The sequence below is a fragment of the Ambystoma mexicanum genome, chromosome 12 (genome assembly GCF_040938575.1).
Source record: "Ambystoma mexicanum isolate Mex_15411 chromosome 12, UKY_AmexF1_1, whole genome shotgun sequence".
NCBI lineage: Eukaryota > Metazoa > Chordata > Amphibia > Caudata > Ambystomatidae > Ambystoma > Ambystoma mexicanum.
In genome coordinates this window covers 1,098,663,882-1,098,684,225 of record NC_090936.1, presented here as the reverse complement: position 1 = coordinate 1,098,684,225, position 20,344 = coordinate 1,098,663,882, and the positions used below count along the sequence as shown (strand labels likewise).

Genomic DNA, 20,344 nt, shown 5'->3' with positions numbered 1-20,344 from the left:
CACCTTGCATTTACTAAGCTTTACAGTGAGACCACAATCCTTCAGAACTTCCAGCCCCTCCAAAACCCTGCAATCATGCTCTGTCTGTGACCTACCCCACACAAGGATGTCATCCTGGAAACAATCCACACCCTTAATGGCCCCAAAGAGTTTCTGCATAATCCTCTGAAAAACAGCAGCAGCAGAGGCCAATCCGAAGGGCATTCTACAAAAACGGAATGCACCAAAAGGGGTTACAAAAGAGGTGAGTGGGCGATATTCTTTGTGCGGGTCTATCTGATGATATGCAGACGAAAGGTCATAGGTCGAAAAACATGACGCCCCAGACACTAATGAAAGCATCTCATTGATATTAGGTAGAGGGTGTCTGTCAACCCAAATGCACAAATTGAGATCTCTGAGGTCTACACACATTCTCAATCCTCCATCACCTTTCCGTGCCAACACTACGAGGGCCAACCATTCTGAACACTCCACTTCTTCTATGACCCCTGATTCCTTGAGTTTGCGTAGTTCATCCTTCATGCATCACGGGCCATGATGGGAACTCTTCTGACTTTGTGAACAACAGGTACTGAACCTCTCTTGAGAACTATTCTGTGTGCAAAACCCTTCAATTTGCCCAACTCAGAGGGGAAAACAGAGGGAAATCTATTCTCCAGGATTTCTGCTGTTATCCCCCCAGACCACACATTGCAGTTGTTCCCTTCAGTTACACTCATCACAGGAACAGGTTTTCCTGGTCTGATAAGTAGCTCCAGGGCAGATTGCTCCTCCCCCCCCAGAACCGGGTCACCCTTGTGGGCCACATACAGCTTGCCCTTAGTCTACCTTGAAACTCTATATTAACCCATTCAAATCTCAGTACCTTAATGGGCAGCTGTCCATAGGCATATGGGTTTATGTCAGGAGAGGACAAATCAGAAACCCTTTTGTGGAATTTGGACTCATACAGCTCAGGGGATATCATGGTATATGGAGACCCCGTGTCCACCATCATCTCCAACGGGGCACCATTGACCATAAGGGTCGCCCACGCTCTCTTCTTACAACTACCCACACTCAGCATTGAAGCTTCCAGTACGCTTCTTTCACTCCCATCAGAACAACCCATGTAACCTACTATGGTCACATCATCATCTTCATCCTGGGTGTCCACCAGGTTCACTGAGTCCTTGGTGGAGACGACGCTCCTACACATATGGGCAAAATGTCCCTTAGATTTGCACTTCCTACAAGCCACATTGGCAGGAGGACATCCCTTTACACCTGCCACATGGCCACGCCACCCACAGTTCTTGCACAGGTCCTTCGAGGAAGACCCCATTCTGGTGTATTTATTCCTCCCCCTGATTTCCGTGGACTTGCGGGGAATGATGGCATGCACAGATTCTCCCTTGTCGGTCATGACTCTTACACTCCTCCTAGATTCCTCAATGGCAAGGGCTATCTCAATGACTTTATCTAGAGGTGGACCTTTCTCTATCCACAGTCTCTCTCTGACACGCACATCACTCGTCCGCATCATCACTTGCTCACGGATGTATTCGTCAATGGTCCCTGTGAATTTGCAGGTTGCAATCAAAGTACGTAGAGCAGTCACATAGGCATCAATGCCCTCACCCGAACCTTGAGCCCTCGAGAAATAAATGATACCTCTCAAGTACTACATTGGCTTTTTCTTGCCAAACCTGGCTTCCATCTTGCCTAAGGTGGTTTCATAGGCCAGTACTACCCCTGGTAGGGCATCACCCCCTTCAGCTCCTTCCGCGGGGGCAGCAGGAGCAGCATGCACGTTGGGACCAGGAAGGTGCCTGAACAGTCTGAGCCCTTCGGTCCCCAAACAGTTAAGTAACGCTGCTTCTTTCTCATCATCTGTGAATTTTGCGCCACCTGCTGCCCTTAAGTAGACCTTGAACGCGTCAACCCATAAGTCCCATATAATTGCAGGTTCACCAGGGTTGGCCAGAAAAGCTGGGGGTGGACGGGCATTGTTATGCTGCATTTCAGGGCTGATGTAAACCAGCTGGCAGATCCGGCGAACAAGGCAGTGTTCAACTATTATATGTGACTCTCCCACAAACTTCTATACTTGTGGATGACAAGCAATGAGAACAGTCTCTGATTGCTGGATAGTATGCGCAGGGTTAATCTTCTCTCCAAGCAATGAAGTTTGTCCACGGAGAAAGAGCACAGTTCCCAACCTTCCTATAATAATGAAAACAGTGCCTGATGAAAGAGCAGGGTATGGAGAGGGTTAACGAAACACTCCTTGTACACGCCTTCCTCCTCAGCATGTGCGTGGGCTGGGACCCTGCTTCCTCTTCCGTGTACAGTGGGCGGGGTTTTTTCCAACCCGAGAGTTCTCTCTCCGCTCTCTTCCTGGTCGCAGCTGCCTCTCCGGTGTGCGTCTTCGGGCTCCTTCGGCAAACTGCTCTGCCTTCCCTCCCCTGCTGTGCCTGCCGTGCTGCTCCTCCAGTTAACAGCTCCTCTCCCTCTCCCTGGAGGGTGACTTCTCGGACTGCTGTTCCTGCCTTGCCGTGCCGCTCCTCCGGCTAACTGCTCCCCTCCCTCTCTCTGCGAGAGAGGGGAAATCGCGAACTGCTCTGCCTCCCCTGCCGTGCCGCTCTTCCGGCTAACAGCTCCTCTCCCTCTCCCTGGAGGGTGAATTCGCGGACTGCTTTGCCTCCCCTGCCGTGCCGCTCCTCCGGCTTACAGCTCCTCTCCCTCTCTCCGCGAGAGAGGTCTCCTCTCCCTCTCCCCAAGATGGACAACGTGGACTATTGTAGGACGTCACGGTGAATACAGAGCCGTGAATGCTCGCCGTGCTGGGGAAGGGACGCAGCTGCGACGCTGGCGGCGTGGGGGAAGCACTGCGGTGTCCTCACCTGTGTGCTGTGTCCTTATGTCGAGGATCGCTGTAGGAGGCAGGGAGCTGGACTCAACCCGAACAGGGAGCGCGGATGGGATAGGCCGGTCCCGTATAGCAGCGCCCTTGGCCGTGTGTCCGCTGGCTGCTTCGCTGAGGCAGGACACAGCGCTCTACCCCGACTGGGGAGCACAGGCCAGGGACGCCGGGCTTGGCGTAGAGAGGGCGCAGGATCTCTTTGTTCGACGCGGACAGCGTCGGTTGGCACCTCTGCCTTGAAGACCTCGGGCGGCTTGCAGATCCTGTAGATGACTGCTGGGCAAGATATGGCTGCGTGGGTTGAGAGGCTGGTTGCCCTCGTCGCCAGTGTAGTAAAGAAACAACACGGTAGGTAAGTGAACTTCTTTATTGGCAACCAATAAAGAAGTTCACTTACCTACCGTGTTGCTTCTTTACTACAGATTGCCTCTGAGAAACACATTAAGAAACAGAGGGAAGACTGCTGCCAACCACTACGAGGTTGTCCGTCTAATATGGTCAGGAAGGGTCAGGCAATCAATCACAACCATGCACACCTGGCTTCACTTGATTGCCCAGCAAGGTATAAAAGGTGTGGTTTTGCACAGAGAGTACAGCAAGCGGAGGATGCAGACCGGACCAGGAGAGCCAAGGAGCAGGGAGCTGCAGAGGAAGGTACCGGGAGAGTCTCGCGGAGAATGGAGTGGCAAAGTGCTGGCCTGGTGTCCAGGAGGGGCTGCTGCGTGGCTAGGATCCGTGTCTCCAGAGAGCCGGAGAAGGGCAGACTGCAGCCTGCTGGCTGTGTCCAGCCATTGTTTCCCTGGGCATATTGATGGAGCCTAGGTATCAGAGGGGGCAGTGGAAAGAGACCCCAACCCAACATTGTGTGAAGCGGAGCCCAAACAAGGCTAACACAGCAACCAGTGAGTTTCACGAATGCAAGTTGAAACCCGGTATACATGTGAAGTGAAATCCGGTTTTTGATGTGAGAGTAAAGGAAACGTTATAGCAAGTTAGAATTTCCTAAGATCAGTGAAAGTAAAGGAAAAAGATGCTGACGAGGGGAGCTAGCGAAGTGGGAGCAAAATGTCAAAATGAATGACGTAAAAGCCAGAAAGAGAGACAAACAAGAGGCCAAGTATAAGTAAGACAGCACTGTATTATAAAACAAGGAAAAAAGCAGAAAGCTTAAAGTGAAAGGCATTTTGGTACTGGTAGTGAAAAGACAAATCAAGAAAAGGTTTAAGAAATACATATGGGGGATCCAAGATGGAGTCAAGCTATGAGGTCACGGCAGACTGAGCTCCGTGCCCCATAAGAAGCAAATCAATGTGAATTGTGATGATTGAGTGTTCCGCGGGTTAGGAACACATTGCACACCTTAACAACAACATTGTCAAGCTGCACAACAGTTTGAGAGCGGAGAAGCAGCTGGTCGGGAGACACCGCATCCACTGCGCTGAAAGGGATCCGGCCCCCTGCGGGAAGGTATATGGACGCAGAAAATCGTCCGATGCGAGCAATCGTGTATATGGAAGCTCCCCTCATGCTCCAGGCACTGCAGACAAGTCAGGAGAAGAGAACAGCCAGTGCCTAAGATGCGTTTCCGGTGAGGATTTGAGGGACAAGGCCCATGCCTGCATTTGTTTAAGCAGAGTGGTCCTGTCGAATTAGTTCATGACATCGGGTGAGTGAGCCACCCCACCTGATGTTTTACCCAGCGTAGCTTTAAGCTTAAAGACCCTTCCCCCAAAGATAAGACGGCGCAATAAAGCGATCGGATGTGCCCCGGACAAATGACCATGTGTAACACTGCTTTTGTTGAAACACTGTTTGTTAAGCACTTTGGGCCTGCAGGGTTAACGGCATTAATCGGTGTAACACTGCACTGGAAGGGAAAGTCCATTTATTGACTTCACAGGTGCTGAATTTGGAACCTTAGAAGGAGCATTCTTACGTTACAAACGATATGGGGAGTGACTGCTAGGCAATAGGAGCGCAATTGTTGAGAGTAATTTCTATCATTCGTATTCACTTCACTCCAATGATGCGCGGGCCACCTATGTTAACAAAGTCTGAAAGAGCAGAAAGACAGAATTTAAATGTGCAATTCCTGTGGAAGTAGTATCTCTTCACCCGACTGGGGCACAACTAGAGGCAATAACTCTAACAGGGCATAGCTAAAAGAGAGGTGAGAATTCTGAAATACAGGATGTTGCAGTCGACATTATTATTAACAGGATAATCCTGAGTGTGCACGTGGTCAATGTAGGAACCTAAGGGCTGAAGAAAAGCATGCACTTCCATACTCCCTCCCACTCCCACTGTTAATCCGATTAGCAGTTGTTGGTTCAAGTCGGGCAGACCTGGCGGACCTGTAAAGAAATCAGATCACAAGGTTGAGCTGGACAAAGTACACCAGGACATCCTAGACACAGAGATGGTAGCCTCAAAGAAGATATGTAGTACTGTTTTCAGGTTTTTCAGGACAAGTTGGCATCTTTGCAAACACAATTTGAGGTTTCCTGAAGTCGGCCTTGTCTAACTTGGAAATGTTTGGTCAGGGAGAAATTATAGTGATGCAGGATTTGAATATCGCATGGGACCGCTCAAGGGAATAGAAGCTCTAGCACGTCACACGTACAACCTTCACCTTCATTGGCCCTTAGAGAGACATTTGAGCTGTTGACTCTTAGGGACATGTGGCCTACTTTGAAGGGAGATGAACGGGCAGGCACATTCTTTTCCCACGTTCATAAATCATTTTTCAGGATAGACTATTTTTGGGCTACAACTCGCTTGATAGGAAGGGTGACACAGATCAATACACACGCAATCACCATTTCAGATCACGCCACTCTGACTATGGACCTTAACCTTACCGTAGCAAGACCAACACTTTGGAGCTGGAAATTCCCAAAGGAGTTGTACTCCGATTCCGATCATATGTACAGACATAGAGGGGAAAATTGTGGAATATTTTGAATCCAATTTGAATGGGAAAGTAAGTATAGACTTGGTATGGGACGAGTTTAAATCGACCCTGCGGGTGGACCCTATTGCGATACAGGCATATAGCTGGAAGCTTAGGCGAAATATGGAAATTGAGTTGGAAGCTGAAGTGACACTCTAAAACAAATGGAATCAAACAAATCCCTGATTCTTTATAGACGATACCGAACAGCTACGGGTAAATTAGATCTAATACATGCCAAATAGGCAGAAAAAAGCTCATTATATCTAAAGCAGAGGTTATATGTTAAAGGAAATAAAGCAGATAGTATGTTGGCTAGACAATTAAAACAGAAGTTAGCGTCTCAGATAATTCAAGGGATGGACAATTCAAAGGGAAAGAAAGTAACAGTGAGGGAAGATCTTATAGCACAGTTTCAAGTATTCTATTCTAGGTTATATGAATCAGATTCTCCAGATCAGTCAGCACAAAAGAATTACCTAGAAGTGAGACAACTGGAAAGAATTTCGGAAGAAGATCGAGTGAATTTAGATAATGACATTACCCAAGAAGAAGTATTGTAAATCATAACTAATCTCCCAATAGACAAAGTGCCGGGATGGGTATACCGCCTCTTTCTATAAAATATTTCGGGTAACTTTGGACCCAGGCTAACAGAACTTCATAACTCCTTTGCTAGAAGCGGTAAAATCACAGCGTCAATGGCAGAGGCTAAAATAATTTTAATCCCAAAGCCAGGGAAGGATTTAGCCAAATGCGGCTCATACCGCCCGATTGCACTCATGAATATTGATGCAAAAATATAAACAAAAATTCTTGCAAACCGCTTAATGATCTGATGCCTACTCTTATACATCCTGATCAGACAGGATTTATCAAAGGGCAAAAAAAACACCGAAAAATTAACGACGAATCTGTCACCTAATTGAAAAGGTGGAAGAAAGAGGATGCAGCGGTCTTCGTGTCGTTAGACGAAAAGGCATTCGACCGGGTAAAATGGGCCTTTCTTTTTAACACTTTAGGAACCATGGGGTTTGGTTCAAAATCTTTAAGGATGGTCATGGCTAACTATGTGCATCTCTCGGCTAGATTGCTAATTAATGGTCAACATTCCCCTAAGGATTCTCTCTCCCGAGGTACGAAACAAGGCTATCCTCTTTCACCTCTCTTTTATGCACTGCTTCAAGAACCCTTATTGGCACAGCTTAGACAATCGAAGCTGGTAGAAGGTATATCCTTTGGGGAAAGATGCACAAGCTGATGGCATATGTGGATGACATGCTTTTAACGATCAGCAATCAGAGTAGATCGTTAGCTCAATTAGAAAGGTTCGGTAGTGTCGCAGGTCTTATAATCAATGTTACAAAGTCCGGAATTTTGAACCTAGGTCTTAAACAAGGAGAACTAACTAAAGCAATGAGGGAGACACAGCTCCGATGGATGCCTCTGAGCATCTGGGTTTTAAGAGTGAACATAACACGCTCACTGGACGACATATACACTGCAAACTTTCGCCCTTACTAGACAACATCCAAAGGTTGCTCCAGGCATGGAGCCCTTTAATGGTATCCTGGCTTGGGCAGATTAATTCAATTAAAATGGTGATTTTACCCAAGATGCTGTATCTGTTTCAAGCTCTACCGATCCGGATCCCGGCCTCCATCTTCCGAACGCTACATAAAACAATGTCAAAATATATATGGAAAAACAAATCCCCTAGGATAGCATTGAGCACACTAATGCTTCCTTTGCATAGAGGTGTGGTGGGTCTTCCTAATTTTAGAGTGTATTATCCTACAGCTCAGCTGCACGTTATTAAGGATTAGTTTGGAGAGGACACAAAAAAAGGTGGCAGCAGATGTAAAGAGCAATAGTGGGTCCTAGAATGCGAGAGAAACTATGGTTAACTAGATCCGACACAACTTGAAATGTACACCATAGTATGATCACAGGGGGGGTGGAGGATACATGGGATCAAGCTGTTCGCCAACATGGAATTACATAATTTCCCTCCCCGTTTAACCCTCCCTTTGCAAATCCGCAGTTTACCCCAGGAATCCATGCTCATTAATTTCCCGAATGGAAAAAGGAGTGATGCATAAAGTTTCGGGATATGTTCTTAGATCAGGAGATTAAGTCTTTTACGGTGTGTAAAGAGGAGTTGGCCCTCCACGAGAGGTATCTCTTCCAGTATTTTCAAGTCTGCCATTGGCTGTTGGCCCCACCCAACAAGTCGGCTACGCTAAAACTACTTACACCAGTTGAGCAGTTTGTATCCTCTAGCTCCGGAGATAGGCACACGATATCCAGATTATATAAGTTTCTAAATGATGAACCCCCACTAAAAGTCACCACTTTTGGCTTGGGCAAAGACCTTGAGGTATATGCCAACTGAGGAAGCATGGTCCCGCTTATGGTTTGACATCCCGAAAATGACTAGATCTATACAGATCAGGGAATTTTAGTTTAAATTAATGTACCAATGGTATTATACCCTGGAAAGACTACATAAGATTACCTCATCGGTTTCGGTATCGTGTTGAAGGGGTTGTGGAGAGAGAAGTGATTGGGTGCATATCTGGTGGTCATGTCATAAACTGTCACAGTTTTGGGAGGAGGTGCAGGAAAACAAAGGCAATCTTTGGTTTTAAGACAGGAAGACCTCTTGGAGAAAATATTTTTGGCATGGCACAAAAGGACTATGAACAGTGGCCGAAATATCAGAGGAAAGCATTTTATCTTCTTCAATTGGCCGCACTATTGGTCATAGCTCAGAAATGGAAGTTGGCAGATCCTCCACATATAGAAGATTCATATTATAAACGATGAAATTTTGTATCATTAGAGTGGATTACATATATAATTCAAGGGTAACAAGCTAAATTCTCAATGGAATGGGCGCCTATTTTGAACTTTTTACATGGAGACATTACAGAACAGCACTGCCCGCAAAACTTGTGATTTCTGAATATTCTTTGGCTTTTATTTCTTATGCAATGTCTGTATTCAGTGTACATGGGTGAGTGGAGGGTGAGGGTTCGGGGGGAATGGGAAGTGCAAGGAGGTAAGGGTGAGTAGCGATATGGGAGTTGTTTGATTTATTTCTGATGTATACTTGATAACCCAATTTTAAAAAAAAAAGAAAAAAGGGAAGGGGGGCACGGCTACAGAGCTATAAGATAGGTTGTGATCCTGTGGTGCTCCTGCTGATCTTTGATGATCCGGATGAAAAAGTTATGCACTGAACTGGCTGCGACGTGGCAAATATATACTGCAGTTGAATGAATATGCAGAGAAAACGTGAGCACACTTTTGTAGTGAATTGGAGCATGGTCCATGTACTCTGAGCTGGAGAAGTGTTACGGTATCCCAACAACGGATGAAACAAAATGGCGATTGTGTGAAAACAAAGGCATCAGCTGATGGACCATTTGAAGAGACAGCGGGTGGCCGTAACACAGATGAGATGGAAGGAGTCCTCAGCCGGCTGGAACGACAGTACTGAAAGGAGGCCGATACTCTGTTCGCAGATCTACAGAGAGCTGATACGTACTAAAGCCACCTACAGACACCGAAAATAGGGCTGGCAAAGTGAAATGGCTTAGCTTAGTACGAACGGATGGTTCGGGGTGTCACAGCACTTGCAATAGAGCTCCCAGCAATGGGAAAGTTGAAAGCAATATATCGGGAGACCATTACAAGCCCAGAAACCTTGCCGTGCCACTCGGACAGAGAGAATAAAAGTAGACGTGTATACGAAGCGGTCGACACACCACCACACTGCATGCATGTTAACGTCAGAGCGAAAAGGCACAGGATGAGAGAAGTTCGATTGGAAATGGCCCGAAGATAAATACTGGGTTGCACTACATTGAAAAACTCAACTAGAACGGCTGAAATAGATACATTGGACATTTCACAAGGAGTTACAGTAGCGGGCAAAGGAAAGCCCCGAACCGAGCATACCGGAACAGTTCAAGTAACTGGGAATCTGAACACATCGGATTGTCGTGCATGGAGATACAGTAGTGGGCAGAGGACAGCCCCGGACCGAGCATACCTAACCTTTGAAGCTGAACAGGAATTTGAACACTTCGGAACGACGAGCAAGCCGAAAGAACAGTAAGTGCATAAAAGTAGGTGAGACAGCTCCATGAAAGAGGGAGCCACACAAGGCTGAGCAACACCACATGCAAATGCAGATTAATGTCTATGTGGTTATCATACCGTCAGGTATAGAGTGAGAGCATAAACCATAAGGATGAGCGTTGCGGTTATAACCCAGGAAACAAAGGGCAACCTGGCCTGGACACAAGGTGAAACCGCGACAAGCAAGTAGAGTAGAGTGTGGCCCTGTGAGGAGGAATAAAGTCTGCAGAAAGGGAATAAGTGCAAGCGATCACAGAAGGATCAGGACAGCGGGGAATGGACTATAGGCGTGTTATAAATGTCATATCATATCATATGCATCAAGCCCCACTCAAGTTTCTCTTGTGGAAAACGGCTTTCCTTGTCGCCATAACCTCTGCCAGATGTGTGGGTGAGATCCAGGCCCCATCCTGCAAGCAACCAAATCTGACTTTCCACGAATCGAGGGTGGTACTGTGTACACACCCCTCTTTCATGCCAAAGGTTCCATCTGGAGCATCTCTGAGGCCGCATTAGTATTAACCGCAACTGCAGTTTCCCTGCCACACGTGCTGAAGACACAACAGTCCCTGGAAGATACAGCGATGCAGGCCACACCGACATCCGGAGCGCTCCTAGCTCCCAGCAGAGACCGGCAGCAACAATAAGGCGAGGTTGAGAAAAACTGCATGCCAGGGAGTACTTGCAACTATTAGATAGTGGCACCCGGCAAGGCCAGTGGGAGGGTGGAAGCACACGGATGGACACCGCAGCTCTGGTCCAGAGGAGATATGGTGGCTTAATCTAATGAGAGGCTTGGACGGGACACCGGGCTTGGACGGGACACCACCAACTGAGGACCGGAGTGAGGCTCAAGACAGCAGCAGCTAGGCCTGGCATGAAATAAACTAAGCAAAATACAGATGGAGTACTAACCCTGTGCAAATCAAAAGCTAGGATGGTGTAAGGAGGAGGTGATGCACTTGCAACAGCCAAGGAGCTGTAACTGGATTGGCTAGACCGTTAGCTTCAGAATAACAGGATATGACAACGCACAGCCACTAAGAGACACAACAACACTGGCCACATTCACACCCGGTGTGCTCCTGCTGTCTGGAAGAGGCCCACAGCATTCAAATGTTTCCGCCGAGGTGCACACAGTTATAGTTAAGAGGTATCAGGCACCAGAGCGACAAAATGTTAAAAAAAATCCCCGCCATGAGTTGGACCTCGAGGTGACATCAGAGGAAAGGGGGGCCTAGTAGCTGAATACATACCCCAAGAAGAAATCTGTACAAAGGGCGCCGAATAAATAAACCAGCAGAGTCGCTGCTCAACTCGGTTCCACAAAAAGCCAGAAAGTGGTCCACAGTGGTTTTAGCGCAGGAGAGTGTCGTAGAGCAAGAAGATGCAACAATGGCAGCTAAGTCCAAAGTGAAGCAGTCATATATGGACACATTCACCAAATCGGCACAAACAACGGACGATGCAAGGGCAACTGTGACTGAGGCATGAGGAGGTGAAGCCCCCAGGTGGAATGACCAACAGATTCTAGAGGCCATAGAGTTGAAATCGACATTGGAACTTCAAATCGATGCGATTAGTATTAATGTGAACCTCTTGAGACAGGATGTCAGAGCATTGGCGGAATGCACAGGAGTGCTAGAGAAAGAAGTGAAAGCCAACACAAGCAGTTGCACCAAAAACTCCAAAGAAGTCTCCATACTGCAACAGCAGGTGCGGGACCTCGAGAATAGATCAGAAGAGGCGGAAGGTTGGCATGAAGGAATAATGTACGGATCGTTGGGCTGCCGGAAGGAGAGGAAGGCTCGAGCCCGACAAACTTGATTGAAAACATGCTGTTGCAGGAAATAGGGGCTGAGACACTCACACAAGGGTTCACAGTTGAAAGAGCGCACAGGGCCTTGACAAGGAAGCCGCCGCCTGGGGCCCCACCGCGGCCGATCATAGCCAAGATATTGAACTATAAGGACAGAGAAAGGATCCTAGAACACTTCCGGAATGGGGGAACGATCAGCAGAGCATCAGTGACCATCACAGCGTACCCTGATTATGCTTTCCTGGCACAAAAGCAAAGGATGAACTATGTGTCGGTCAATAGGAGGTTGGTGCAGCAAATCTTAAATTAATGCTGTTGTATCCAGCGAAAATGAAGGTTCTATATAATGACCAAGCTTTTTTTTTTGAGACTCCGGACGATGTGAACAAATGGATGGACACAATGAACATGCCGTCGGAGAAAGACGACCAGACGAGAAGCGAAAGTGATAAGTGAATCGCCATTGCTTAAATAATGTATATTTGAACCACACAGTGACCATTGTGTAATGATGATCCGACAATGACATTTGAGCTAGATGTTTGAAAGCTAAATTACAGTCAGCTGAATGCAGGAAGCACTGGTGCTACTTAGTACTAAGCGGCACCAGGAATCACACTATCACCAACATTAGTTTAGATTAGTTAGGATACTAGTAGTTCAGTATCCTCCCGATGCACTCCGAATATCGTCAGTAAGCCGGAATAAGAGTGAGATACAGGGATGCCTGAGCATCGGATTCGAAGCTGGGCATATGTTGGGAACAGTTGGGGAGGGGCGATAGTTAGAGGGGAGGTGGCCTACAGACACACACAGCGGAGGGAGAGTTAATGTGATAAAGGGAAAGCAAGTATGGACATGCTTAAAGAAGATGGGTGAACTCAAAATAGCAACTTGGAACATTAGAGGCTTGCACAGTTACATTAAGCGAAATAGGGTAAGGGCATATTTAAGAAGCCAAAGAATAGATATAGCCCTCCTGCAAGAAACACATCTGACTAAAGAGAGACAGGCCACCTTGGCGCGGAAGTGGTGAGGGGTGACCATAGATCAACATACTCGGCCATATGCCAGAGGGGTATTGATATGGGTGGAACAGACAGTCCCATTCAAAATCCTCCAGACCCACATGGATACGGGCGGTAGGATGGTAATATTACACGGGCGGATGGAAAATAGAGACATAGGTGTTATTAATATGTATGCCCCAAATCACGACACAGCTGCCTATTTTAGAGCCTTATATACCAAGATAAGCCCTTACTGGGATGGTGCACTGATATGGTGAGGAGATTTTACCTGCACGCTGGACCCGGTACTAGACAGATCAGAAGATAAATATGCTCGTCCAGCCCCCGCAGCGAAGGCATTAAACACGTTGTTACACGGCAGAAGTGTGGAGGACAACGTATCCGCAAGACAGTGTATATTCTCACTCTACTGCTCCTATGAACCTTTACACGAGGCTGGATTATGTGTTTACCGGAGAAGAACTGTTGGGAGAGTTTACAAAAGCTGAATACAAGGCAAGGATTCTCTCAGACCATGCTCCTTTGGTCGTCATGTGGCAGGCCCTCCCCACCCGAGCTAAGATTCCAACATGGAGACTTAGGGTTGAGGCACTCAGAGATACAGGGTGTCGTGAATATCTGAGGGAGGAGGTGAAGGAATATTTTCAGCACAACAAGGGTAGTGTGAAATCGGCAGGTACACTGTGGGAGGCTTTTAAAGTGGTGGTGAGAGGGGCAGCCATATCAAAGTCGAAAGGAATACAGATGTTATTTTACGAGATTTGCAGGTAACCATAGCGCAAGCAGGTGAAAGGTCACTAGAAGAAGCACAAGAGATGACCCGCCTACAATAAGCATGTCGGAAGCATTGTGATAGATTGGGCAACCTAAGCTACAGGAAATATACTGAGAGGCAGCATGCAGAAGGGGACAAGCTAGGGCGATTGCTGACTTGGCTCTATAAAACCGAGAATAAATGGGAGGCAGTTAGAGCAATTATGGGAATGGATGTAGAGTTGTGCGAGACACATGAAGGAGTAACCAAATGTGTTTATGATTATAAGCAATTATATGAGGAAATCTCAGAGTGTGATATGTCGGAGGTACAAGAAGCATTATCCGAGTTGCCCAAGCTAAATGCAGAGGAATGAGACAGGTTAGAAGTCCTCATCACGATTGAAGAATTGGGTCATGTGATCAAAGAACTACCAACGGGCAAAGTCCAAGGGGTGCACAGACTCACCAGAGAATTTTATAAAGAGTATAAAACAGAAATTATGCTTCCACTGCTATAAATGCTTAATGAATCACTAGTCACGGCCAGATTGACAGGACAGACTGTGCCTCATATAGGCCCCTTTCATTACTGAATCAAGATGGAAAGATACTCACAGCAGTAATGGCGTTAATAATCAAGCCGGTCATAGCCAAACGTATACCCTCGGACCGAACGGGATATGTCCCATATAGAAATATTACTATTAATTTGCGCAGAGGGCACCATGTAATAGATTGTACCCAAGGTGAAACACGACAATGCGTGGTGGCATCATTAGATGAAGTCAAGGCGTTTGACTCGGTCAGATGGCAATAGCTGTTGTCGGTGTTGGAAATGTTTGGTAAGGGATTGACATACATCAAATGGGTGCGACTGTTCTACAATGAACCGGTACCAAGGGTTAAAAGAGGCACAATCATCTCAGAACAATGGCAGCTAAGCAAGGGTTCAAGGCAAGGGTACAGAAGTCGAGTCTCTTCCCGTTAGGGGGATACATCTGAAGACCTGTGCGCACGCTGCCGGTGCTGCTAATCAAATAGGAATTAGACACATTCCGGTATCTTGGGGTGGATATAAATCATGATCCTCAGACGGAACACACAGCACACAGTGAGAACAGTGAACAGAATAGAAAACTCCATGTCTTTTTGGGCTAGATTGCAATTATCCATGATGGAACGGGCAGCACTGCTAAAGATGGTGGTGCTACTGAGACGCCTTCATTTTTTTGCCAATGTCCCCTTTGCAATGCCAAGACTGTTCTTCAAAAACTTGCAAGGCATTTGCAGGAGCTTTCTATGGCACAACTCCAGGTGCAGGGTGCCATTTTGGAAGCTCCAGAACTCGTATGAACTGGGGGGGAGGGTTTTTAAACGACCTAATTTCAAAGTATGTTTCATTGCTAGCCAGTTGCAATTCGTAACCAAATGGCTGTCTGATGAACAAACGCACAAGTCGAGGCTGTTGCAGGCAACACAAGCCCCGTTTTTTCTGAACTAAATCATATGGATAGCCGACCCGATCACCTATGTTGTTGCGATTGGGGTGTGTAATGTGGCGTAGAGCCTGTCAATTGATGGGGGTTGCCACAACATATTCCCCGCAGAGCCCGCTGGTTCCGCTAGAAGGATTGGGTGAGCAACTGAGGTTAAATGTGAGAAAATATTGGCAACCTAAAGGTGTGGCGATAATTGGGGATGTGATAAAGGAGGATTTGCCTAAGGAGTATGAGGAACTGACGAGAGAAACAGGAGTGCCTCTAGGGCAACACCTTACATACGCAGGCCTGCTGAGGAACATTAGGCGCAGGTGGCCAGAGACTGAAGCGCCAATGCAGCTAGATGAGCCGGTTGAGACATTTTATGATGTGTCTGAAGGTGGACAAGAAGTCTCACGGATATATGAGCTGCTAATTTCCAAAGTAGGGAAGGAGCTGGGGCAGACAAGACAGCAATGGGAGGCAGATTTACAAGAACCAATGTTAGACACAGTGTGGTACAGAGCTATGGCGTATAACAAAAAGGTGTCTAGAAAGGCGAGACTCCAACAGATTCAATTATATATAACCACAGAGCATATCTGACCCCGAATAAAATAGCAAAGTTTAGCCAAGCAGCAACACAATCATGCCCGAAGTGTGGAAAGGTTCATGCAGATTTAGTTTATATGTTCTGGTTCTTTAAAGAGATTGGTAGATTCTGGGAGGAGGTGGCCCAAGCATTGGCAAGGCGGATATCACCTTGGAAATGGAATCCCCCCTGGCTTGTCTGCTATGGAGCTTCGTTAGTCCTAAAACGGGAAACATGTGAGCGTATATATTGGCGAAACACAGAAAAGCTATGGGATGGAAAGCGCAGACAAGACCTCTGGTGAGGATATGGTGGGGAGACCTGCTGAAATGGGCAAATGCAGAAACTGTGGTATGGCAAGAAGCAATTGGCAGGAACTCAGACCAAGAAATGGGGGGGTGGAAGCTTGGAGACAGCTGGTTGTGGATTTAGCCACGTCAGCACAGGAAATTAGAGATTTGGAACACATTCCTGTACAGGAGGGGATTGGCATTATGGAGGTGGTAGAAGGGTAAAGTAGGAGGGCAGTGGAATTACGTGGTGCAAAGTAGGCCAGGGAAGGGGAGGGGGATTTGTGGAACAGATAGGCAAGATTGGAAATGTGATACAATCTACTCAATAACAATGTCTGTACTTTTTTTGTGTTATGTAAAATAAGAAATTGTTTAAAAAAAATAACTATGATCTGGGAAACGAGCAATGATAAGAAACAAGAGTAACAGAGTGGTCCTGCGAGGCAAAGTCGCACATTATGAAAATATCTGTGAAATGTTATGAGAGTTGAAAGATATTACAGCGGGAACCAAAGGAAAGCAAGTAACCGCGGTAAGGAAAGAAAGTTGAATAAGAGGAAAGTGAAGTATGTGAACATGCCAATAGGGCAAAGTGTATGAACTTTGGAAAAGGTCAAGAGGGAAAACTAAAGAGAATAAGAACAAGTACCAAGAGGCATTGGTGTTACAAAATGAGAAAGATTGTGAATTGAAGAATTGTTGAAAAAGAGGTCAAAGTGGTCATGCAGAGGTCTATGTAAAATCTTTGCAGTTTCGAAAGTCTTCGACAGTGAAAAGATACCCGAGATAAAATGTGGGGAAAGAAACCCCGACAAAGAAGAAACAGGCTTGAACCAGGAAGAGGGAAGCCTGTGCAGAATTGTGTGATAAAATGAAAAGAGACCGGCTCGAGCCCGGCAGAGGGAAGCCTGTGCAGAACTGTGAGAAATTGAGAAAGTGAATGTGAACAGAGAATTGATGACAAGGCGGACGAAGCCTAAGGAAGTGATTGAACTACCAGATGTTTTAAGCCCAAGACTGAACTTGTGAATTGTACAAGTAAGCCAAAGTGCGCAAGACTGATAGAATTGTACCATCCACCTAACATTTTTTAAGAAACTCTCTAGACCCTGTGGGTTGAACGTGGGGAATGGAGTTGTTACTGAAGCCATAATGACATTTGTTTTGAGAAACAATTTTCCTTTAATATTCCCTTAACACATTTGTCATTTTAAGAAGGAGGGCAAGGTTAAGTTTTCTTGGCATAGTTTTTATTTGACTAGAATGATTTGGATGTATTTGTTATTTATTTTAACGGTCGAGACTACTCACATTCTAGAGTTAGGGCCAGTTAGGAATTCTACCAACCCAACTAAAATACTAAATAAAGGTTTTCAAAACTTGTATCCATTGCGTCTGTCTCTACTACTCGATACCATGTCTTCCTTACAGTGGGCAAATAACCAAGCACCGCCTACAAGCTTTGTGCCCCTCCTCATATGTCATTGCTCCTTACTTGTACTCTATCTAATGCAATGATATGAAATTTATAGCTCGCCTACACACAAGTGTTTCAAGGTACGACGATGCAAGGGAAGAGAAGGGAACAAAGGGAGGACAAGACAACGATCTTACTAGGCCAAGTGACATTGAGATCGCACAAGTGCAGGGGAGTGGGATCTGCCCCCAACTCGTTGCTTGGAAAAGCAACTGACCCTCAAGGAGTTTCAGCAAGCGCCACCTAATAGCCGACACTAAAAAAACGCATCACCAATCAGCACCGATCTGAAGATCAATCACTAAAAAGAAGCATGTGCTTGAAATCCAAAGGGCTGAACCACTTGTAGCTCCATTGTATCTTCCTGGGACCACCAAAGTCATACCAACCAGAATCATTTGGCTATACTGATGATATATACACTAATGGTTGACAAATTTCCATGCATTGCATAATATTTTCACATTTTCCAAGAACTATTGCACTCTTATGATAAAGTGATGAAGGGACAACAAGTAAGCTACAAAATAATTCAATTTTGGGAAAATGTCTCCCCAGAGTATTTTATGGGCAAGGCATGTTGAACAAACCCACTCACCCTTTAGTTGTAAAAAGCCAGCATCCTTCTTGACAAACATCCTGCGCAACCCCTTCACACCCGTTCTCAGCACTATTACATGTTAACCACTAGCTGCAAATGTTAACTATTCCCTACATATATAAATGGCATGACTTTAAAAATGCTATACTTTAAGGATTGCAATCCATTTGAACTATTCAATCCTGCATACCTGTAATCCCTACTGATGTTCCGGGCTAGGCTGCTTCCTTATGCTACGTCAGCACTCAAATACCCAAAAATACAACTAAACTATAAACAAATAAAATTCTTAGCATCTGACTGAAGGAGCAATCAAGTCCCATGGCCACCAGGGCTTTCAGACAAAGAACAGCAATCATTGCAATTACTTTATTTAATGTTGCTGGGTATATATGCAAAGTGACACCATGACAGCAAAATTTAATGGGGATTTGGAGTTTCTAAAAAGAAAAACAAGCATTTGCTAAAGCTCGTACCTGAGTAAGGTAAAAGATGTGAGAGTGCTGCACTTCAAACAGGGCATTGACCGCTCCCCGGAAGGTATAGATCTGCTGATGAGGGTCTCCAACCAAGATTGTTCCACAAGACTGAGATACAACGACGTCCATGATAGCTAGGAAGAAAATAAATGTCTTAAAAAGCATGGTAAGAATTCACAAAAGTTGGCTTCAAGCTTTCGTAATAACGACTAGCTAATCTCTTAGATACAAATCTCCCACTTGCACCTTTGTTCTGCAAATCCAAATCTCCTTACAAGCTCCTATTTAATTCTTCCAGGCCAGCATTATAGCCCTGTTACTTACTTTACCTCCAGTCCGAGGAAACAATCTGGGCATTACCATATTCGTCAGCACAGCTTTAAACTGCTCCTTTCAAAGATAGGTTATCTCTGCACTCTTCTAAAATAGCAAATGGGCAAATGACCACCTTCTGAGCCATTAACAGTGACAATGACCAATTTGAGGACAGATAATATTGAACCTGGTACAAAGGTGTGCTGCCACCACACAAAAATGCATTGTGCCAGTAACAAAACTTTCTGTACTACAGTGACTTCTGTACTCTTAGTCGATGCATCGCTTTCCAACCTATTTCACAGTATAACTCACTAGGAGGGGCTGGTGAGATGAGAACCATCTGTGCCGCAGTGTTCAATTTAAAAACATCAGTAGCTGGGGTGCATGCAATGTCAAGCATGAACATGTAAAATTCCTTGCACAAATCCCAGGTTCCTACTATCAGTACTCTGCATAATCAATAACATGTGAAAACATTTTAGCAGTGATGGACAGTTGGCATATGGAGGAAAGAGAGCATTGGGCAAGGCGTACATAAATCATTAAGGTGAGTAACATTCTTTATTCTACGTCCTGCCTCTTTTCCTCCAGGTTTCATGGGAGACTATGCAGCAATAAAATTAAGTTCCCAATGTCTGGGAACTCCAATCCCCTGCACATACTCAATGGCTGAAACGTCACCAAACTATGTTCTACTATAGTTGTGGATAGGATACAAAGTACACTTTCAAAGACTCAAATAAGATAAATATATAATCTTTTTAACATTTGAGTAACTAAACATTCCTTTGTGAAAGAAGAATTCCGAGTCCCTTCTTTCTTCACAACCGTAACTTTAATAAAGAACCCAACGCGTTTTGAGCTTCAATGCTCTTCTTCAGGGAATATTTTGTACGTGAAGGTAACTATAATTTAACAAAAAAAGAAACAATATCTTTGTAATCACTTGTCTTGACAATCCTTTTGGTACAAAATGTTACCCAGCCACCTTAAGCTTGATAAATCCCCTTTAGAAAAATCAACAAGTCTACAGTTCTTGTGTAGTGTATGGATCAGAGTCCAAACATTCTCATCTATGATGACCAGAAAATTAAAGATAAATAAATATGAGATCTGGTTAGAACTCCATTAGTTCCTGATGTGTATAAAAAGAAGATTGGAATAATATGTCGAAACTCAAGGAGAATAAAGCGTACGTGTCTTACCACCGTGCAAATGAATTCCGAAGAAATGATCACCGATCTAACAGATTTAATAATGATCAAGAAACTTTCTTCTCGTGGTGTATAATTTCTGTAAAAAATATATTCTAAGTATGCAAGGGCAACCCTTAGGAGTAGCTATCAATAAATAATATCAATAGAATTGGAAAATAATCTAAACGTCCTTACCAATAGGAGCTAATGCTGTATTGTGGATACCACGAGCATTCCGTCATGAAGTAAAAATGTGTCTGTATAAGTTCTCACTGCAATACCTATGAGAAACAA

The 20,344-nt window shown here is 45.4% G+C and overlaps 1 protein-coding gene across 1 annotated transcript in view; it reads right to left on the bottom strand.

The window, feature by feature from the left end:
- FBH1 (F-box DNA helicase 1) overlaps positions 1-20,344 on the bottom strand; it is a 1,469,681-nt gene that overhangs the window by 512,609 nt on the left and 936,728 nt on the right. The window contains exon 13 of the mRNA XM_069629653.1: positions 18,534-18,670. Coding sequence (XP_069485754.1) covers positions 18,534-18,670 — 137 coding nt within the window. The remainder of the gene's footprint in view (positions 1-18,533; positions 18,671-20,344) is intronic.